The 23,318-nt window shown below is 46.5% G+C and overlaps 1 protein-coding gene across 2 annotated transcripts in view; it reads left to right on the top strand.

Moving 5' to 3' along the window:
- The first annotated feature begins 412 nt into the window (after positions 1-412).
- The window catches only part of POU2F3 (POU class 2 homeobox 3), a 60,224-nt gene continuing 37,318 nt past the window's right edge, over positions 413-23,318 (top strand). Inside the window, exons 1-4 of one of the 2 annotated variants that reach the window (XM_024102234.3) lie at positions 413-641; positions 7,160-7,213; positions 7,987-8,055; positions 21,611-21,645. In XM_024102234.3, coding sequence (XP_023958002.1) covers positions 614-641; positions 7,160-7,213; positions 7,987-8,055; positions 21,611-21,645 — 186 coding nt within the window. In that variant the 5' untranslated portion in view covers positions 413-613. The remainder of the gene's footprint in view (positions 642-7,159; positions 7,214-7,986; positions 8,056-21,610; positions 21,646-23,318) is intronic. The other variant, XM_065570211.1, reaches the window with a different exon arrangement.

Genomic DNA, 23,318 nt, shown 5'->3' with positions numbered 1-23,318 from the left:
GGCTTAGAAGATCAAAAGCCTTATCTAAGGGCTGAGCAGCAGTGTAGGTAGAATCCTGGCTCTCGGTCCTTTGATGGCTTTCATCCAGCAAGCCAAGGCAGGTGTCTTGGCCTTTCTTGTCTGCACTGAGGTAGGAGGGAGCCCATCTCCTTTCCTACAGGGATCCAGGGCTCTCTGATGGCCGAGTCTCAGCAAAGCCCCTTCTTTTGCAGGCTTGGCAGGGGGAGGGGAGGCAGGTGCTCCGAGGTGTGTACACGGCACTGAGCATATGGAGATGGCTGCCTCCTTCTCCCGAGCACCCCACCCCCTGTTTAGTGCTGCAGGGACTCAACAGTTCCAGAGTTACTAATATGCAAATCCTGGCGTTTTGCATGGGCTGCGTGCCAGGCTCTCAGAACATCAGCATGCTGCCAAGCAGGGGGGCGGGGGGCGTGGCCACAAGTGCACGGCATGCTCACCTGGGCCAGTGTGTCGCCGGGCAATGCAGGTGTAGGTGCTTTGGAGCTGACTTGAGCCCGGCTTCGGAGGTGGGGGCAAACTGGCAGCCCCACAGGCCAGTCTGGGGCTGGCTGCAGGAGGCTGGGCGCGCTGTGGAGTCTGTCCCACCAGCAGGATGGTGAATCTGGAGTCTGTGCACACAGGTAAGAGGGAGGGAGGACTGTCTCTGGTGTAACCCAGCAGGCTGCAGAGGTTTTGGAGTCAAGTTGGGGGGCGAGGGGGGGACCTGGGACACGATTCCATTGAATCTGGTCCCCTGCCATGTTGAGGCAGGTGGTGACACTGAGGATGGGCATGCCATGAGTTAGCAGCTCCTAGGGAATATAGGGGAGGGGGCTCAGGTTTGGTTGCTGAGAGTTGGAGAGAAAAGGGGGCAGAGAAGACAGAAGGAATGGGGGGACTGGGGAAGAGGGGGGCGTTTGGGTGGATGGGGCTGGGGGAAATTGACAGGGGTCATTGAGGGGGAAGGAAACGAGCAGGGAATGTCAAGCAAAAGCCTGACTGGCTGAGGTGGGCGTGCTGGGGCTCACGTGCGTGTCTACACTGCAGAGCTCCTCTCCAGAGAGGATGGCTGCTCTGAGGGGTTGTCTACACTTGAAACGCTACAGCAGTGCTGCCCTCGCACCTCAGTGTGTAGGCAGCTGCTACGGAGACAGGAGGGGTTCTTCCGTTGCCATGGCTAACACTGTCTGTGCCGGGGGTTGGGTCACTCAGGAGCATGTGTTTTTCAGCCATAGCTGGCTCAGCTTAACTTCTCAGTGTAGACCTGGGAAATAACCCTCAAGCCGCACAGCGTGGCTGTTAGCAGCTGAGGCATTGTGCTCACCTGAGCTGCAGCCTGTCCCCAGACCGACAGGCCATCCAGCTCGCATTAGAAGCGCCGCTGTACTCGAGTTTAGGGGTTTTGTGTGTGGACAGGACTCGAGTTAGGGGCCAAGCTCAAGTTAACTCTACAGTGAAGACAAGCCCTGACAAGCCCCCAGAGACCGGGCAGGATGTATGCATGTTGGAGAACACGCAGGCATATGTCCGTGTCTACGTGTGTGCTGGCATATATAATCGGGGGATGCATTTCTTTGCTGGTGTGGAGAGCTGTGTGCATCGGGGTGTAGGCTAGTGTCTGCATGCGAGCCCAGGCATCTTTGGGTCAGTCCATTGTGCAGCTATCGGCATGGGGCACTCTGGTGTGTGTATCTCTGTGGGTGTCAACACGCCCCCTCCCCCCATCACAGGAGATTGCCAAGCCAACTGTTGTGCACTGTGACACGGCTGTGAGAGTATCTGGGTTGGGGCTGTCGTCTTAAACGCAGGGGTTTATGAGAGCAGGAGAGAAACAGAGTTCAGTGAACCCGCTCAGCCCAGGGGGGACAGATTCTGTCGTGGCAGAAGTGGGAGCAGCTCCATCGAAGTCCATGCTGTTGTTCCCAGGCTGGACTGGGCCTGATATGTTTGATTGGGGCAGGCTTCGCCCCCTCCAAACCCTCTCATTCTCTTGGGGTTGGGCTGAGCACCCTGCACAGTCATAGGGGCCAAATGTTTACAGGTGGCCATGGATTTTTGGGCTCCCAACTTGGGCCCGATTTTCAAAAGAGCTGAGCACTTAGCGGCTTCCTAGACTGGTGTCAGTGGGAGCAGACGTGCTTAGCAGTGCCTTGAAAATCAGGCCCAAGGTGTTTAACATGCACCCAGAAGGGAAGGCCCTGAAAAATCAGTGGCCCATCTACCTACACACACACACACACACACACACACACACACTGAACGTGCCCTGTGCCAGAACTGTAATGAAATGCTGCACGCGCCAGTCAGGATCCCCAGCCTTCAGAGTGTGGCAGGAGATCCCCCTGCTCATTTTTTTTCATCGCAGAGAGCAGGGAGGATTTGGTTGCAGTCAGTAGAAGATGGATTCTTTATTGAGGTGGCTGGATGCAGACCTGACCCTGTGGTTCTCTCGGGCTGCCAGACGAACTAACTGAAGTCTGAGTGACTTAGCGTTACCTCACAGTCCTGGGAGCAGAAGAGACTGCTGACTCCATCATATCACTCTCCGCTTTTGACTCAGGAATGCTGTGGTGTCATGGATGCTGCAGGTTGCTCAGACAGCCCTGCTTGATCAAAAGCCTTGATGGAGGAAGTTAAAAGCAAATTAAGGGTCTGCCCCAAAGCCCATTTAAGTCCCTAGAAAGACTCCCATTCATTTTAATGGACTTTGAACCAGTGTCTGACATTTCACCTACCAAGAACTCAGTTTGAGGTTCTTTGCTTCTTCAGAGCAATTGATGAAGATTCAGGGACCTGAAATAAAGCAGGGGCCTCCGTTGTCCTTATACACTGCACTGGTCCTTGAGCTATTCGAATGTTGCAATAAAAACACCCAAATACAGACTCGTGTGTCGGCAAGTAAGTGAGCGAGGAACTGATTTTTTCCAAATAACAAGAGATTTGACTTTCAGGCTAAATATACTGGGCCAGAGCCTCAGCTGGTGTAAATCAGGATAACTTATTGACTTCACTGATTTATACCTGCTGAGGATCTGACGCCCAATCTGTGGGTGATCTAAAGATCTTTAAAAAGTATCATTTTGATTTTAAAAACAATCCCCAGCCAGTCTCATTTAAGCCAAATCGGTTTTAGTAGGCCTTTTTTTTTATTTTTTATTTTTTTTAAATCTATGATCTATAGAAATGTCTCGATGGCTTGTTAAATTCCAATGAAAACTGTTTGTTTTTGTCTGGATGGAAAACTTCCCTGGTAAGCAACAGAGGGTCCTGTGGCACCTTTGAGACTAACAGAAGTACTGGGAGCATAGTCTGAGTACTGAGTACTTAGTCTCAAAGGTGCCACAGGACCCTCTGTTGCTTTTTACAGATTCAGACTAACACGGCTACCCCTCTGATACTTCCCTGGTAAGGTTTGCAGCACAAACTCTGCAGAAATGTAGGGCAGGAGAAGACAGCTGGTGAAAGTGGCTATATACAGAAGTGAAACTCACTAATAGAGCTGGGCAAGAAACTGCTTTCCCACCTCTCAGCAATTTTTCCGATGTTTTGAAAAATGTGCACATCCAGAATTAGGACAAAAAAGCTGAAATCTCAAAAATATCCCGATGTTGAGAAATGTTTTGGTTTCAGTTAACTGAAACGTGGATTTCAAAACGCTTTGGTTTGATTTCAACCATTTAAAAAGTAATGAAAACGATTAGCTTAAATTTCAAAATGCAAGGAACCATAAACCGGGCCTTTTTTCATTTAGAATGCTTGGACAACTTCAAAACTCTTTGCAAAAAAAAAAAAATTAATTGGAAAAATTCATCAGACGTGAGCCTTGCCACCAAAACATTTTGTCAGAAAATTCCCAACCAGCTCTACTGATGAGGCTAGTTTCATTGTCCAAACGGAGGTTTGGACCAAATTCCCTGCTGGCGTAACTGCCCTGAAATCAGTAAACTTCCAGCAACTGAGAAATGTCTTTACCATTTATGATAGGAAGTATGTTCGATGTTTTTTAATTTTTTTTTTTTTTTTTGTCATCCACAGCCAATGTTTTCTATTGGGGCGGGGGCAGGATATGTACTAAAGGCAGCTTCTAAATCCATATATAGGCACCTCACTAAATAAGGTTGGGCCGATTCTCAGTGGTACTGAACCTATGCAAATCCCATTGATTTTAGAGCAAGTTGTGGGTGCTCAGCACCTGTCATGCTCCCCAGAGTTGTAAGGCCCTCCACCACTACCTGCCTCTAACATGAAGCAGTCTTATCTTTGCTCCCTGAAACCAGCAGCCTCTGGTCACACAAGCACTGCCTTCCAGGTCCCCGCAGGCCACCCCCTCTCTGTATAGGCTAATGATAGGAGCACCCCATCCCCTGAGTGCTCAGAGCGCTCCCTGCAGTGGCCAGGCCCTGTCACTGGCCACTCACCGAAATTACCAGGTAAGCTGTGCCTGAAGGAGCAGTGTACACGCAGCGTGACTGGCACAACTCAGGATCAGGTCCTTTATAATGTCTCAGCACTGGCATCTATTTATAGTGAAACAATCATAAATTTATTACTAAAAGTTAAGATTTAAGAGTTCTAGTGAGTAAGGATTATAAGTGGAAATAGAAATAGTTGCACAGGCAAACGGCAATCCAAGGTCTATGCTTATCAGTGGTTTCTTTTCCTATATAACAAAGTAGATTTTTTCCCAAGGAGTCATTCTTTGGAAGAGCTGCTAGTTTTCAGTCAACCAGGATCCAAGCATTCATGAACATCCCAGGCCCGTCAAGAGGTTTCCCCAATGCCTGGATCCCAAAATGTGTTACTTGTCCTCCAGTACTAGTCCAGTGAACCTTTGAAGTGCACCCTCAGATAAGACACTTCTCCCCCTGGCTTGTTTGTTCCTGTTAGCTACACCTCTTGCTGGTCTTTATTAGCATGCAGTTCAAAGTGGACACAGTCATACCAGCAAAAAGGAGTGTTTGCCAGTATCGCTTATTTTATTTGTAGATCTGATATAAACTAGACTGGCAAAAGCACTATGCATATAAGCTGCATCTCCACTAAGAGGATTTGGTGGGAGATCTATATCCATTTAGCTACACCAGCAAACCTTTTCTAGTGTAGAGTAGACCACAGTGACTGCATTTAACTCAGGACATCCCAGTAGCTGAGGGCTTTAAAACAGATCCACATCATCATTTTCCCCATTTATTTTTATTACCCTGCTTATTCTGTGTGAAATGTCCTACATAGCAAAGCTGTAGTGGAAACACGAAGCCGTAGGAAGATTATGAATTTAAATTGGCTTCCAGTCTAGCAGCAGACTTTATCTGGAGGAATTGATTGCTGCAAGTTTATTGATGTGTCTATGTTTTATCATGTCACATGTTTATTGGGAGGGCTCTTAAGCTGTAAATAAATGTTTCCTTTTGCACAGAACAGACTGGCATCTCATTAGCCATCTATACCTGGGTTTATTTCTCACCAGCTTTTGAGGAATCCTTCGAGGATGTCAGCTGCAGCATTTCCAAAAATCAGGAGCCAGTTGCCCCCAACAATCATGAGATCGTCTTAAAAACCATAAGATTAAAAAAAGTGGTTTTTGGGATGGGGGAGGGTATTCGATTTTTGCTGTTTGAGCCTGTAGGAGGGGTGTCACATTTTCTGCTTCTCAACCGCAAGGGCTAGAAATGTACTTTAATCTCTGAAAACTACCTGAGTCCAGGAGCTGGGGCTTTAACAGAAGCAGCCAATATCACAAAGCTGGCAAGAAAATCATGATAGTTGGCAGCACTGCAGCTGGAACCAACCATCCTAGCCCAAAAAATTACAAGAGGGCCTGAATCTTCTCTCCCGCTGGTGTAAATAAGGAGTAACTCTCCTAAACCCAATGGAGTTACGTTGCTGCACACAAAGTCCAAATCCACATCCAAGATCAGTGGTTTTCAACCTGTGGTCCACGGATCCCTGGGGGTCCACCAACTATGTCTAAGAGTTCCAAAGGGGTCTGCATCTCCATTCAAAACTTTTTAGGGGGTCTGCAAAAAGGTTGAAAACCACTGTCCTGGATACTCAAGAAATACTAGGCATTTTTAGAGGGGTTTTAAACTGTTTAAAAAAAACCGGCATTTTTGTCCAAATGGAAATTTCCATGTTAGTTTTGGATTAATTTTTTGGGTGGTGGGGGGACCCATTTTTTTGCTTGTTTGTTTTTAGTTTTGGGAGCTTTTTTGTTTTTATTTTTGTTTTTGTTTTGATGAAACCCCAAAAACTTTTGAAAAAAAAATTTTTTTTGACAAAACAAAAATCTGTTTGTTTTGTTTTTTGTCAACAGTTTCATGGGAGTAAAAACCACTTCTCAACCAGCTGTCACCTCAATTTCAGCCTGGGATTCTGGGTAGGACGGCAGTACAATTGGTTATATTCTTATTCCCTAAAGACCCCAACCAAAATCCAGGCCCAAATGGAGCTTTGGTAAGAAAGAAACCCCTTCCACCCACTTTTTAACTTTTATTCCGGTAGAAAACAGCTTTAAAAGTGTGTGTGTTACTTTTCTCCTCCACCAAAATGAAATCTAATTTTCCATTTTGAAACCTTTTGTTGGCCATGAAAAATGTTGACCACAATAAGAAAACTTAAATTTGGTCAAAAAAGGCATTTTCTATCGAAAAACTAAAAGCTTCATTGGAATATTGTCAAGCAGCGTTAGCATTAGTAACACAGGGGAGTGGATATGAAAACAGTATTGATTTCTTCTCTCTCCTTGCTGCATGAAAATAATTGGTTTATGTTTTTTTTTAAAAAGTTTGCCTGATTCAGGCAATGTCTCTTTAAGGGGAAGGTTTCCACCTGCTTCTTTTATCCAGGCCAAACCATGGGTGCATGTAGCTTGCACATGGTGGTGGTATTACCTCATGCAAATCAGCCTAGCTCCTCAATGGGGATTGGCTGCTGGAAGCCTATGCAAATTAATCAGTTTGTTCTTTTTTTTTTATTTGTCCAGCTAGGTTGGAAAGAGTTAAAATTCTCCTGGAAGGCAGAAAGGGGGGAGTCCATGTGAATTTGACTATAGTATTCTTCCTTCTTCAACTGATTCTGTGCTTTGGCTCTTTAATAAGAAGACGACCTATACGGCAAGTTAGGGCAAAGTTGACTATTTCTCCCCTTCCCTTTCTTTCAGCTGTCCCTGAAGAAGGTTCTGACCCCAGGCGTGGTGGCAGCTGTCACTTTAAGGGTAAATGTTTGATTTATTGAGATAAAAAGGGCTCCGGCAGAAATGCTGGAGTTAGGTGGCAGATTGCTCTGATTGTCTTTGGGATGTCAATATGCCATGAAGTGGCACACTCTGTGTTTTTGGAAGTTAAAGAACAAACATGGGGCAGGAGAAGTTTGGAGGGGAGCCGTGATCAAGGTGGGAGTGGGACGGAGAGAGGCAAATTGAATTGGAGAGGTAACTGGCAGGAGAGAGAGAGACTCCCCTCTAAAGTATTCCCTCTTCTGCTCCATCTCATCATCACTGTGCGCGCCTCTTTAGGGACCATCTTTACTGTATGTTTTGTACAGCACCAGACACATTGTCATTGCTGAACGAACAATGGGCGAGGGGGAAAGAGGTCAGGAGAGTCAGTGATTGGGCCCCGAACTGAGGAGCAACAGTGGAGTCCTTTCTCCCTGGTTAGCTCAGTCAAGAAACTGGTGTAATAAACTCTGGGGAGAGGCCAATAAGGAAAGGGGAGCTCGCACCCCGATTGCCACTCTGATGCCAGAAATGAACGACGCAAAAGGTGAGAAGCACAGTTGTCTATTGAGGAGGGGGAAAGGAATGAGGGAAATGTGGAGAGCAACAGGAGGGAAAAGGCATCCTCGGAGCTGATGAATATTCTATGTTGAGGAAGCAAGAATTTGAAAGTCTGATGGCTTATTGTAATTACACATTGATTTGTGTTGTTCAGTGGAAGCCACATGTGCTTGGGTCTGTTATTAAAATCAGTTGTGCCTTCTTTTCAGCACTCAAGATGAGTGGCAATGTGGCAGACTCCACAGAAGCGCGCAACGAACCCGACCAAGTGGAACCAGGTAAGAGACTATCCCAGGACGTGGGGTGCTCGAGGCGGGAGGCATGCATTGTTGGATGTTGTGTTCTGTGCTTTGCGTCCGACTCCTCAAACCAGCTTGTGTGTTGGTCAGGAATTCACACTGGGGTAAATCTGAGCTCACCCCCAGGTGGGAATGAAAGATCTTTTCTTAATAGCTGTTAACCAGTTCAAAGCTCAGTAATGTTCATCATGATTAAGCACAGAAATAGATCCAATGGGCGGTCAAATGGGTTAATAGTGTTAATATAGTCTTGAAGTACCCACCCTTGCACAGATAGCTCTTTATTGTATTTCAGGGCCTATTCAGGAGTCTTTACGCAGACAAAACTCCCAAGGTCACATTCCTGCTTGGTGTATATGCCACTGGAATGAGCAAAGTAACAACAGGGATTACTCTGGTGTTCATTTTACTCCAGTGCTCCCTGAATATGGATTGCTGATGAACGTGGCCTTTAGCTTGTTTTTTTTTTTAATGCAAATTTAACACAGATTTGTACCGAATCCTCCAGTCCCACTGGAGGAGAGTGTGCAATATACCGGATGTGTCACTTTCATATTTTACAATATTCAAGCAGGCTCCCATTGACTATAATGGGCTTTGACTTCAGGACAAAGATTCCAAAGAGCTCTGGGTCTTTGGCACTCACAACTGGGGCCAGGTTTTCAAAAGGGCTCCGCTTCCACTTAGGCATCAAAATGTGCACCAAAATTTCAAAACGTTCTGAGAACCCAGCAGCACCCGTTGTGACATAGCCAGCTATTCCACAGATCTCGGTATGACATCGCCTAGCCAATGTGCAGGGCTCTTTTGCAGCGGAAGTCGGTGAAGAATCTCTGTCTGCATTACCACAAAACAGAGTTTCAAATGCGAACAAAATAATTGCATTATAATAGGACGTGAACTAGTCCTTTATTCAGAAAAGGAAAAGTTCTATCGGGTTAGCCAGGAACGCCTCCTTTAGTTAGTGCAAATTTCTATGTGGAAGGGTTAGAATCCTCACTTCACTGAAGTCAATGTCAAAAGTCCCATTTCAGTGATGCTAGGATTTCACCCCAGATTTTCAAAAGAACGCAGGGCTAGATTTTTAAGTGTTCCATGCTCACAATGTGGGCCAGATATTCAAAACAGCCCTGCATCCAATGCGCAGCCAATCTGGCCCATTGTTATGGTGTCTACATAGGTGTTCAGCTCTTGTGAAATTCTGGCCCTATATTTCCTGGAAGATAGCAGCAATCTCTTTTTAATTGTTTCAAGCCCGGGGAACTTTAGCTCATTACATGAGTCAAGCTCTCTTTCTAGTATCAGTTCTTTACACAGTGATTGGGCCTGATTTTGCTCTGTTGCACTTGGTTAATTGCAGAGTAATTTCGGCTGAAGTCAGTGGTGTTGAATTGATATGAAACTTGTATAGCTGAGATCAGAATTGAGCTCACTAGATAGAATACGTTCATTTTAAATTAGCTTAGTAACTAGCAGTATTTAAACAGGAAAATAGTGATGAATTGGCAGTGAAAGTGCACAGGTGAAGCACCTTTATTTAAAAAAACATGAATGAATAATCGGAGCTGAGTGAATATTGCTTTAAGGGCCTTGAAGCCATATAGAGAAATAAAAATCTGTAAAGATCTTGTATTCCGTGGTGGAGGAAATGCTTCTGTTCCGTTGTTAATTTTTTAGAGACTCTCTTAATGCAACCTCTGTAGCTGCCTGCTATGTTCAGGGTCTTTAGAAGTGAACAGACTAAGGGGAGACTGAGACAACATGTGAGCAGATACTGCAGTGAAATTCTAGCTTCTCAGTGTTGTCCCCCAAGACCTTTGCCCCTGCTACAATAAGCCATCAAGCCTGAATCCTGTGAATTGCTAAGAGCTCTTGGCCCCCATTTCTCCCCAAAACCACAATAGACTATAAGGGTGCTCAGCGCGGGATCGGGCTTTCCGGCTAAGTTTTGTGTGTCAGATCTCTCCGCTGATGCCAATGGATCTAAGCCAATTGAAGGGATCTGGCCTATATTTGATTCTTTAAAAACTGTTTTTAGCTCTTATTCTGTGAATTAATAAATAACCAGACACGTTTACTGAACTTCCTGAAAAGTTCATTTTATTTTCACAGATTCACGCTGCCAGGGGAAGGGCTATTGCTATTCATAATAGTAACTTATTTTGCTTACGAGCTCCCCATGGAGAAGTCCCCTTTGAAAGGCTTGTTAATTCAGGGCTGGTTTTCTTCCATTTTTAAAAGATCTAATAAGTTGGAACAAACCAAACAGCCCCCCAGGTATCTTGTCTCCTCCCAGGAAGAGTTACCCAGCTACAAATATTGTAACTATAAAGAATGGAAAAGTACTAGGGCCAGATTTACAAACACCTAAAGATGCAGATAGGTGCCTATTGGGAATTGCATTTATTTTCATTGACTTTTAATGGGAGTACGGCATCTGGGACTTTCTTAAGTGCCAAAGCAGGTTAGGCACGTATCTGCCTCTTCAGGCACCCAAATATCTCGGTCGATCTGGCTCTAGATCTAAAAAGCAAAGCTAAAGGCTCTGATGGGAATTGTCAACAAAAGCATAACTCATGACTTTTCCCCGTGTTACCAGAACTTGCTGAAATATGATGACCTATTTTCACTGAGGGGGGAAAAAAAAGTATTAACTTATGAATTTGTTTTCATTTCAAAGTGTTCCAAATGGACCCATTTTTTTTTCTTTTTCAAAATTTCCTACATATTGTCTATTTCCCCCACCAAAGAAGTTAGTGAAATTTTTCCTTTACCAAAAGCCCCTCCAAAAACTGGTGCTAACTATTTAGCTATAAACCCCTTTGAATTTTTATTTTGTAAAAAGGCATGACGTTTTTGACGCAAGAGGAACCATTCTGACAATGTTGACAGTTTGGGATGAGAGAAGTTTTTTTTTTTTTTTAAAAAGGCATTTCCTGCCTTCACCATCACAACAGCAACAAAAAAACTTGAAAAATTTCAACCCGCTCAGTGTTACCCCCAGCCACTAGGGTGTATCTTCAGCTCCCCTTAGTGCTAACAGGAGGTGAGAGTGCTTAGCACCTGACAGCAGTGGGTTTTTTATTGCAGTGTAGACCTACTCTCCGTGCACTAGCTCAACTAAAGGTAGTACGTGTATGTCTCCTTGAGCTGTAAATTACACCTCCAGCTGCAGTGTAGATGTACCCTCGGTGACTTACCTGAGCTCACTCAAGAAGTCTGTGATGGAGCCAAGAATTAAGCCTGGGTCTCCCAAGACCTAGGCTAGTGCCCTAACCACTGGACCATCCTGCAACGCTTACTACCAGGAGTAATTCCTCTGACTCCAATGGAGCGCCCTGTGCTAACGAGGGCTGTGCTACATGGCCAACTCATCGGGGCTGGGACTGCGTCTTACTGTGTGTTTGTACTGTACCTACTACGATGGAGTCCCTCCTTTGGGGCCTCTAAGTGTGTGCAGCATCGCCCGGCTGGGCTGGGGACTTCCCTTGTCTTTTTCTGTAAGGCACGGCTGTGGGGCTGTCGAAATACTAAATGAAATCATCATAATCCTGAAATGAGCGGGGGGGGCGGGTGGATAGCTGCAAACGAAAATATGGGGGTTAGCGGAGGGGACAGACCCCTCTGGTGTGCTGGATCTGTTGGTCTGGGCTGAGAGACAGTGTGTCTTTTCTCTGGGAGAAAGAAGGCAGCACGAGGGAGTGGAGCTTCTGCGTGCGTCTTTCTCTTTCATCTCCTCCTTTTCCCGCCTGTTCCTTGGTGCATCTTGAGCCCAGTTCGTACAGGGGGAATTGACACAGGCCAGGCCAGCAAATATCGGGTTGATTCCAAAGGGAGTGGAGGGGGTTCAGCGCCAATCAACGTCGCCCCTGCTCTCCAAGCCAGCAAGCAGAGGGCTGCACCGTCCTGTGGTTGTCTAAACCACCAGTATACGGTGTAATGAAACGACTAGGTGAGCCTCTCCTTCCTTTGTTCGTGTCAGGCCTTTGCTGTGCGCTATCTGCTCGGATCAGAACTGTGGGTCACACCAGGCAGAGCTGCTACTTTGATTTCGCTGGAGCTCAGTCGGGATTGTGGGGTGGGGGAAGCCAAGGTTTAAACAAAAGTGCAACAGGGAAACACTTCAAACACAACTGTCAGCAACTGAATGGCTGCAGGCACTGGGAACATCTTCCATCCCCACCCCGCTCCACCTGGCAAGTGGGGAGCTGCACAGCCTCACCGGAGACCAGGGCGAGCACAACTCGTGGGCATCCTAGAACAAGGAAGACAAAGCAGCGGAGCCCTCTGCAGCCCATTCTTCCCAGCTTCGGGTGCGCCCTGCAGGGCGCACCCCTGGACAGTCCCTGGCTCACTGCATGGCTTTGTGCCGCTGTGCTGAAGCTCGGTTCCAGAAAAGAAAAAAAAAAATTGTCCAGATTTGTGAAATGCAGAGGCCCCACCTTTGGGAGCAAGGTGGCACGGTTAGAAAACTGGACTGGGAGTGAGAGATCCTGGCTTCTCTGGCTCACTCTGCTGAGGACTTGACTTAGACCACACGCTGAGTTATTTAACCCGTGTGTCTTTGTTTTCCCCATGAAGCGCTTCCAAGAGCCCAAGCAAAGATCTGGCCAATTGAGCACCCCAGCTTGTGTCCAAGGCAAATGAATTACAGGTGCCCGACCTCTCTGATAATCCGCTCCCGAGGAGACTGTTTCCCTTGATTTGGGAACCACTGTTCTCCCTCTTGAATCCTATCCTGGCCTCATATCAACATCCTCCCACTGCCCAGTGTGGGTTACAGGTCCTCCTCTGTGCCCATCTGCAGACCATGTGAGTTGTCACAGCCCCAGCTAGGGAGCTTCAGCTCAGGTGGTCTCCAGGCTGTTGGCCAAAAGGGTGGCTATCACCCAAACTTTACTGGCAGGAGACTCAAGAGACTGGAGGCAGTTCCTGAGATGGGAGACAATCTCTGCCACCAAAGCCACCGCACCAGGCAAAAACCTCACAAGCCAAAAGCTCTCCCCTTCTCTACTGTCCACACGTAATTGCTTTTGGAAGTCCCAAGTGCGTTAATCTCTATCGACTCTGCTGGCTGCTTAGGGGATGGATGGTCTTGCAAAGAGGGCAGGGCAGCTTGGTTCAATCCCCATCTCTGCCACAGACTCCCTTGGGTAATCTCAGTGCCTCAGTTTTCCCATCTGTAAAATGGGGCAATAAACCATTCTCCCTCCTTTTGTCTAGTTAGATTGTAAACTCTCTGGGGCAGGGACTGTGTCTCCCTATGACTATGCTCATACTGCAGCTGGAAGTTGAATTTCCTGCTCAGGAAGACATACACGTGCTAGCTTTGATCAAGCTAGTGCACTAAAAATAGCAGTGTATCCCCTGCTAGCTGCCCACGTACAATCCTGTCCCCTGACCCTCGGTACGTACTCAGGCAGCCAGCCATGGCTACGCTGTTTTACCCAGCTGGCTCAGTCAAAGGTAGGGAAGGTCCATCTATACAGACCCGGTGCAGACATCCCCTTAATGTCTGAGCAGCACCTAGAATAATGGGGCCCTGATCGCTGTTGGGGGCCGAAGGTGCTGTTGTTCATAATAAGGGTCAATGTAAAGCTAATTGGCTCAAGACTCAATGGGGTAGGGAGTCTTCCACCTCTAGGTCCGTGGTTCAAATGCAGGCCAAGGGAACAGTCCTCTCAGACTCTTACTCCCAGATGGCAGTACAACGACTCCTGTGAAGTGAGTTGGTGGGTTCTCAGTCCACCGGGTAGTGCAAAGGGGCTCCCATCCCACCATCCCGTGCAACTCCCCTCAGCACCCCAATGAGTTCCTCTGCCTCTTCCGCCCTGCACCGCAGAGGGATCAGCCCCAGGGCGGGGCCCAGATAAATGCAGACACAGCCAGCAGTGAAACAGCTAGTTGCTAGGGCGCAGGGGCCTGCTCAGGATTTGCATACGGCTGCTGATTTCCATAGTGCAGCTGGGTCTGAGGCAGGAGAAATTTCCATAAGCCCAGCTCAGAGGCAGTTGGGGTGTGGGGAGAGGCATAGGAGGGGGGTTATTTGAAATTCAAATGAAGGTGATTAGGGGGTTTTACATCCTCAGGAGGGGAGAGGACAAAAGGAGGGGGACAAAGGCTGCTTTTATTCTAATCAGGACGTTATCAGAGGGGGGTGAGGACACCCTGTGCTCTCGGAAGAGCAGGGGCATTTTGGAAGGGCAGGCCTGCTTGCCTCTTCTTCCAGACTCCTGTCCCTACCCCTGCAAACCGAAACACTGCCCATGGGAACAAGTCCTGCTCTGGGGGGTTTCCTTCTGGAACCTGCCTGCGTCTCCCCCCCGTGTCCCCCTGCCTCCTCCCCTCATGTGGAGATTGTGGGTCTATCTGGCAGGAGAGGGACGTGGAGACAGGTGTTCTCCGAGGCGTTTGTCTATGCAGGAGAGGTGCACAGGTTTAACTTAAACCAGTTTTTAGCCTAAATGGGTTTAGCTCCACCAAAACAGGCCACTCTCAGCCCTGGGAAAAGCCAGGGGGTGGGGGGGGGTGTATTGCACCAGTTACATCAATCGATTGGAATTCACACCTGTAGCATCTCTTCCATGTAGACCAGCCAGACTCCAGGTTTGTCCATTAGGTCATTTGTTAATTGACACCCGAAGCCCTGCCCGGCTTCCTCAAGAATCCTATGGATCCCTCCAGACATGTTTCTTAAATCTAACCTTGAAGAGGGGGTGATTCCAACCAGGGATGCAGTGATGTAAGCGCAGCATGCCACCCTTCCCCCCCCCCGCCCCCGTAGTAGTGACTGCAGTATTGAATGTACCTACCACTCTCTGGTGTCTCACTCCCCTTGCTCAGACCTATGTTGCCCCTCCCTGGTATCTCACTCACCTTCTCCTCTCTCTTCTTCTCCCATAGCCTATCCCTACCTACTAACTGCTCATCTCTCTGTCCTGCCTTCCTACCCTGAGGAACTCCTTCAGCCTGGATAATGTGGGAGGGAAGCATCTGTCTCTCCTTCTCCTTGCCACCCTGCAGCCTTGCTCCTGAGCACATCTCCCTGCACTGGGTTGACTGGCCATGTAAAGGAGGAAGCTTTAAAGGCACTCCAAGAGACAGACCATTAATGGGGAGTGGCAGGTGCCCGTCTGCCAACACTCCAGTCAATAAGATTATTCATCAGCAAGGCAGCCACGTTCCCGACAGCAGGAGAGAGGAGCGAGGAGGTGTTTCTTTCCTGACTCTGGTGCCCTTTTTGAGAGCTAGCTACTCTGTGCACCAACCACTAATCGTGCTGGCTGTGGAAACAGTAGCCCGGGTTGTCTTTTGCACGGAGATATGCCTGGCACAGGCAGGGGTTGAAAGGGGGTTGTCAAGCAGCAACTTAGGCCTCCCTGCTTTTTCTGGCACGTTTGCTCTAGCCCCGTCCCTCATCTTAAATTAGAGCAGCTTAGAGGCTGCTCTAACTCACACCAACTGGGTCTGATCTCTAGGGGATCCTATGCAAGCTGTAAATGGTATAGCACAGGCAAACTCCATCCAGCATGCTGCCATGATGTGTGTGGGACAGTTGGTGTAGGAGCTAACGATACCACTTGGTGCCAGCTGATTTCTCCCCCACACTGAGGATGCTCTCGGCTGGCCATTTAGGGCCAGATTCTGCCACTTAGCAATGCCTGAGTGGTGCACGACAGCCAGCACAGAAGGAGAAAATCTGGGCTATTAATTGAAGTAACTGGAGGTAAGGTGATTTACACCAACTGAGGATCTGTCCCTTTATGTTTAGCAACAGAATAGTAAAATGGGACATCTTTTTGCTCTGTGATTGTACAGCGCCTAGCACAAGGGGCTCCTGGTCCAGAACCAGGGCCCTAGGCATTGCCACACTACACCTAATAAGTAACAATAAAATAATGTAACATCCCTGATTGACATGGTTATCACTGATACAGCTGTACTGTGTGACATCTGTTTCCAACCATTTATTACTACTGTTACTTATTTGTACTCGGCTATCATCCAAAGACATCAAGATCTGGGTCCCCTTGTGCCAGGAACTGTACAAAGACATAGTAATGGGTCATCTCTTCCCCAGTGAGCTTACAATGTATGTTCAAGGGATGGTTGGCTCAAATTTGGCCCTATATGTAGATTATAAATTAATGAACTTTTACAAAAATGGAATATGTATAGAAATGTTTTCCTGCCTTTTTGTTTGTTTAAACCAGCCATTCCCTTGTGTAGATGCCATTCAAACATAGCCTCTTTGTTCTAATGCATGAGACCAGGAAAGTGAAAATGACTAGCAGCAGGGAGTGCCCTGGGAGACTGTTGTCTCAGTACTTTGTTGACTTAGAGCGATACTCTAGGGGAGGCAATTTGGCTTAATGTATAGCGTAATGGGCTGCAATGCAGCAGATCTGGGTCTGTCCCAGCCCTGCCACTGGATTGCTGGCTGAATTTGGGCAAATCCTGTCACCGCCTAGTGCTTCAGTATCCCTATCTGTAAAATAGGGATAATGATGCTGACATCCTCCACGGTAAAGTGCTTTGAGATCTACAGATGAACATGCTGTATGACAGCTAGGTGATGGTATTAGCTCAGCCACAAGTTGATGGTCTGGATGCAGGAATCACTGGGTAAAATCTGTTGCCTATTCAGATTAGATGATGGTCGCTTCTGGCCTTAAACTCTATGAATTGTCTAAGCTGAGTGAGATGCAAAAACAAACCAATGTAAATACCCAGGAGCCTATTTGACTTTTACAATTCTTTTCATTTTGACCATCAAATTCGTTTGTAACCATAAGTAGGAACATTTTATTTGTTCAGTTACTTTTAACTTGATGCTTAATAGAAGAGTCCATTTCAATGCAGCTAAGAGGTTTTGCTCCTTTATAACATCTGACTCAAATGCCATTTATAGCTCTAATGATTGTTGCTGGGGGCTTTTCCTTCCCCACTGCTGAGTGAGCATTGAATATCATGTGATAGTCGACATGATGGAGCTGATGGGAGCAGCAATCATGTCAATAGACAGTCAATTAATGTGACCAAGCCAATTTCCTAACCATTTGTTTCCAATATATAAATCATCCCATTGCAATAATTTTCTTCCTACTGCCCCCTGTGTGATGCTGTAATGACATTTTACTGTATAAATAATTGCAGCTAGCACACTTAACGTGTGTCTGGCATTGTTCCTTCCTTGACACTGTTCCTCTTTCATTGTTCAACTGCACAGAACGTAATTCTCCAAAGCAGCACATGGAAAATCTGTTTCCCCCAGTGAATTCCCCAGCTCCTCCTTATAAAGATTTAACTTGCCATTAGTGTGCAGTCCAAATCCAAAATTTCCTAGTGACCAAATCCCCTTCCATTCTGTACAGCTCACTCAAAATGTAGGGTGAATTAATTTAGGTTTTGGGGGATGGGTTCTGTCTACAACCCTGGTCGTGTAATCAGTATGTTGCCAACAGGTTGCTTTCTTGGCAAACTGATGCCCCCTGTAGGTGACTAGCGCATGGTCTCAGAAGATGTTGTAAGACCGATTGTTGTGTCATGAGGTAATTATAGCTTGTGTTTTCTTGACTCTTGATTTCTTTTCTCTCCATTGCCGCGAGAGCTGGCTGCCTCCTGTACTTCTCTATTTGTCACAAATAGGAAGTTTAAGAGGCAGAGAAATTCTGCAAATGAAACATCTCTGCCCATTAGCCATATCGTAGACCTGACCCAGCTCCTTCATCATGAAGGGAAAAGGGAGAGAAGACTAACTAACCCAAGGAGTTAGCAGTAATCGATCTTATGCTTTAACAGGGGAACAGCAACAGAATTTCACCCAGCATGCCCACTGCCTCACATGAGAAGCTTAAAATGCAAAGGGATGCAACCCAGCCACCCCAAGAGAAGCCCAGTATCCTGTTTTCTGACACTGGCCATATCCAATGGATCACCCCGTCCTATGCTTGTTGACACCCCCAAAGAATTCTAGTAGATTGGTGAGACGTGGTTTCCCTTTACAGAAGCCACGCCAACTCTTCCCCAACGTATCTATGTATTCTGGTAATTCTGTTCTTTAATATAGTTTTAACTAATTTGCCTGGTACTGGAGTTAGCCTTACCAGCCTGTATTTGCCAGGATTGCCTCTGGAATCTTTTTTAAAAATTGGTGTCACATTAGCTATCCACAAATCATCTGGTACAGAGGTTAATTAAACCAATAGGTTACATACCACAGTTGGTAATTCTGCAATTTCATATTTGAGTTCCTTCAGAACTCTTGGGTGAATACCATCTGGTCCTGGTGACTTATTGCTGTTTAATTTATCAATTTGTTCCAAAACTTCCTCTAATGACACCTCAGTCTGGGACAGTTCTTCAGATTTGTTACCAAAAAAGAATGGCTCAGGTGTGGGAATCTCCCTCACATCCTCAGCCATGAAGACCTATGCAAAGAATTCATTTAGCTTCTCCACAATGACCTTGTCTTCCTTGAGTGCTCCTTCAGCACCTCAATTGTCCAGTGGCCCCACGGATTGTTTGGCAGGCTTCCTGCTTCTGATGTACTCAACAAAATTGTTGTTTTGAAGGATGCCTTTTTGTCTCTAACTGCTTCCTTTACTTTGTTGTTTAGCCGTGGTGGCATTTTTTGTCCTCTTACTTTTTTTAAAGAAAATTATTGTTTGGGGTGTATGTATAGTTAGAGTCTGTATTATCGTGTTTTTTAAAAGTTTCCATACGGCTTGCAGGCATTTCACTCCTGTGACGGTTCCCTTTTTTGAACTACACAAAAGTGAGGACGCTAATAACATGTAAATTAAAAAGAAGTTAAATGCTACTGTGGTGGGTTTCTTTGGTATTTTCCCCCCTACAAAGATGTTAAATTGAATTACATCATGGTTGATATTACCGAGCAGTTCAGCTATATTCACCTCTTGGACCAGATACTGTGCGTCACTTAGGACTAAATCAAGAATTGCCTCTCCCCTTGCGGGTTCCAGGGAAAGCTGTTCCAAGAAGCAGCCATTATTGGTGTCTAGAAATGTTATCTCTTTATCGCATCCTTAGGTGCCATGCTCATAGACAACATCGTTGAAATCCTCCCTTATAATTGGGTTTTCTGTTTTTGTAGCCTCTCTCATCTCCTTCAGTATTTCACAGTCACTGTCACCATTGCATATTCCTACTGCTACACTCTTATTAGTCAAGCGTGACATTTATGTCCCTAGAGATTCTGTGGTACTGTTTGATTCATTTAAGATTTTTACTATATTTGACTCTATGCTTTCTTTCACATACAGTGCCTCTCCCCCACCAGCATGATCTCTTCTGTCATGCCTACATATTTTTGCACTGGTTGTGATGGTGACACCAGGGATCCAAATGGGGGGTCGTGCTGGTTGTGATGGTGACAGCAAGGATCCGAATAGGGGTTGCGTTGGTTGTGAACGGACCACGCTGTTTGTTTGACTTTTCGGTTGTAAACAAAACACTCCTGGCAAAAAATCCGGCCGGAACCCTGCTGCGGCTCTCCCCTCCCATCCCTAGAGAAACCTCCCCAGGCAAACTCGCACCAGAGCTGGTGCCAGCATTATGCAAAGCAGCCACATACCTGCTGGCTGCCAGATGAACCAGGGAGAGGAGTTGGCTGTTCGCCTGAAGTGTTACTGATAGCCAACCATGATTATTCCGTCCAACCTGAGCACCCTCAAAGTGGGAGTTGGGGGAAGTACTCTGAGGGTGGGAGGAAACGTTCTCAAAGCACGACAGCCCCTCATTTCAGTACCGGGCGCTTTCCCAGCTTGGCACACACCCTCATGATTAAAGAGGGCCGGACTCACTCTGCCAGTTCAGACCTTGCTTGGAAATGAAGGGTTCCAGCTTTAGAGCAGAACTCCAGGCTTGGGAGGTTTAGGTTCCTTCGGAATCTGGCAGAGCACCAAGAGTAGGGTGACCAGATGTCCCGATTTTATAGGGACAGTCCTGATATTTGGAGCTTTTTCTTATATAGGCTCCTATTATCCCCCACCCCCTGTCCCAATTTTTCACACTTGCTGTCTGGTCACCCTACCCAAGAGCCAGGCTCTGAGCTGATCTAAAGCAGGGGAGCACCACTGAAGCTGATGGAGCGGTGGGTGTTCGACGGCAGTTGAGGATCTGACTCGTTCGTGTGCTTTTCTTGCTGGTTGCCTGATGCTGGGCAAGACTAGATTTCAAACAAGGATCCTTACTGCTTGCGCAGAATGTTCCTCTAGTGAGATTGAAGAGGATACTACAATCGTGCAAGCCTGTGTAGATCGAAACTAGATAGAAACATGGATTTATATTAGTAGTTCTTGGGAAATCATTGGCTTAAATAAATGGAAGAAAGATTTTTTTTTTTTTTTTGCCTAACCTCAAACTTATTTTCAAAGGAGCCAAAAGGAGTTAGACACCCACTGCCCATTGACATTCCCATTGGGTGCCTAATCCCCTTAGGCTCCTTTTGCAAATCCAAGCCCAGATGTTTTGTAAAAACTAACCCTTCCTCCCAGCTAGTGTCTTTTATAGTGAGATAACTGAGTCCAAGAGCCTGTAAAGACCTTGAAGGAACAAAACAGAAAGGGACGGGTAGTGGCTAGGCAGACACGGCTGCCTGTGTTTGGAGGGAAAGCGCAGGAGGAGGAAGGTGTGAAGCTGAGAATGGCGGCACCTATGGATTAGACATGAGCCTTTGTTGGAGAATTTGGATCCAGGACCTGAACTCTCTAATGTTTGGGATTCTGCTCTGGGAGGTTTGGCTCAAGCCGTTGTAGAGAGTGGCTGAAAATTCACGTCCAGGTTTGGAGTCCAAGTTCCAATGAACTCAGGGATTTGGGTGAGGAGCGGGTAAGATGTTGATCATCCAAGGGAAATGAGTGAAGGCCTGTGCTGTATCTTCGGGTTGGATCCTGTCTGATTCCCCTTGCTTTTGCCTAGCTGCCTTTGAATCAAGGAGTCGCCTTTTCTAGCACAACCCCACAGCACCTTCCATTCCCTTAGATCTCCTGTAATTACTCAGGGCCACAAATTCCCTCAAGAATTGCAGGTGAACCGCCTCATCACCTGTTTGCCAGCCTCTCCCACAGCTTCTCTGCGCTTGCTATCTAGTTGTCGGAAAGCCAGGGATTAGGGAACACCCTCCCTCAGTAACCTCTAAGGATGCTGCTTGCTCCAAGCCCCACCTCTGCTGAGCTCCCCCGTGACAGCGCAGTGGGGGCATCACCCGGGGAGAGCTGGTTCTCTTTATTTCAGTAAAGATTTGGTACCTTCGGAAACCATTGAGTTGCGCAACAGCCACCTTTGTAACTGCCTGGTCTTATTTTCATTGCCTCCATCCTGCCGCCCCATCTCCCTGCCTTTGTTTGTCACGCTCACTTGTTGCATCTTGTCCTGCACTGAACGGTGTGCTTGTCGGGGAAAGGAGCGGGTCTTCATGTATGTTTGTACAGGGCCAAGCGCAATGAGGCCTGGTGGGGGGTCGAGGTGCTCTAGCAACACCAAGGTTCATTCTTGTTCTTCTCTGTTGTAGGAAATGAACGAAATGGGCTGGACTTTAACAGACAGGTAAGATCTACCAAACATTCCTCTCCTTTTGCAAGGCAGGTCATTGCATTTGCTGATCTCGTTGGGTCCCCAGGAACTGTCCTTCGTGGGTCAGAATGACTGATGCTGCTTCTCTGTGTTGGCCTTTCTAGTCCATAGTCCATTTGTTGATTTAAGATTTTGTTTAAATCCACGTGAACTTTTTTTTTTAATCATGCTATGAAAGGGATTTTCGTTCCATTGAGGGAGAATCCAGCCTCGGCTCCAGGGTGCCACAAACGTTCTATTGTGTGTGACATTGTCGCTCTCCGCCCAGAGCATACGTGTCTGGGTGCACGGGGCCGATGCACCTGAGTGTGAGGGACAGGCATGGTGAGGGTGGTTTGAGTTCTGGCTGTGCCTGGGTCAACAGTACTATTTTCCTGGGATGGGGAGCTGAAAAGCCAGAGATTCCCCTGCAGATTTCCCTTTGCAAGATAGCAGGGGGGCAGGAACATCAGACAAACATATACTGCCCTGATATTTTAAAAGATCTATTTCCAGATATAAGTTAATGAATCTGGACAGGAGTGGGTCTCAAGAACTGTCTCCTTTGCCCCCTCCCCTGGACTCTTCCCTGCCACTGTATTGTAATCAATGTTAGGTTCCTGGTTGTGGTATCTGCTAGGGCTATCAAGCGATTAAAAAAATTAATCACGATTAATCGTGCTGTTAGTAATAAAATACCATTTATTTAAATATTTTTGGATGTTTTCTACCTTTTCAAATATATAGATTTCAGTTACAACACAGAATACAAAGTGTACAGTTCTCACTTTATATTTATTTTTTATTACAAATATTTGCACTGTAAAAAACAAAAGAAATCGTGTTTTTCAGTTCACCTAATACAAGCACGGTAGCGCAATCTCTTTATCATGAAAACTGAACTTACAAATGTAGAATTATATACACACACAAAAACTGCATTCAAAAATAAAACAATGTCAAACTTTAGAGCCTACAAGTCCACTCAGTCCTACTTCAGCCAATCGCTTAGACAAATAAGTTTGGTTACAATTTGCAGGAGATACTGCTGCCCACTTCTTGTTTACAATGTCACCTGAAAGTGAGAACAGGTGTTCGCATAGCACTGTTGTAACTGGCGTCCCAAGATATTTACGTGAAAGATGCATTAAAGATTCATATGTCCTTTCATGCTTCAACCACCATTCCAGAGGACATGCGTCCAAACTGATGACGGGTTCTGCTGGATAACGATCCAAAGCAGAGCAGACCGACACATGTTCATTTTCACAATGTGAGTCCGATGCCACCAGCAGAAGGTTGATTTTCTTTTTTGGTGGTTCGGGTTCTGTAGTTTCCACATCGGAGTGTTACTTTTTTAAGACGTCTGAAAGCATGCTCCACCTAGGGTGACCAGATGTCCTGATTTTATAGAGACAGTCCTGATTTTTGGGGTCTTTTTCTTATATAGGCTCCTATTAACCCCACCCCCGTCCCTATTTTTCATACTTGCTGTCTGGTCACCCTAGCTCCACCCCTCGTCCCTCTCAGATTTTGGGTGCTTAAGCCTTGGGTTGAGTCCTGTAGTTATCCTGAGAAATCTCACACTGCTACCTTCTTTCCGTTTGGTCAAATCTGCAGAGCAAGCGTTCTTAAAACAAACAACATGTGCTGGGTCACCATCCGAG

Source organism: Chrysemys picta, chromosome 16 (assembly GCF_011386835.1).
Source record: "Chrysemys picta bellii isolate R12L10 chromosome 16, ASM1138683v2, whole genome shotgun sequence".
Classification (NCBI taxonomy): domain Eukaryota; kingdom Metazoa; phylum Chordata; order Testudines; family Emydidae; genus Chrysemys; species Chrysemys picta.
The sequence above is the reverse complement of the archived record's forward strand: the minus strand, read 5'-3'. Positions and strand labels throughout refer to the sequence as shown.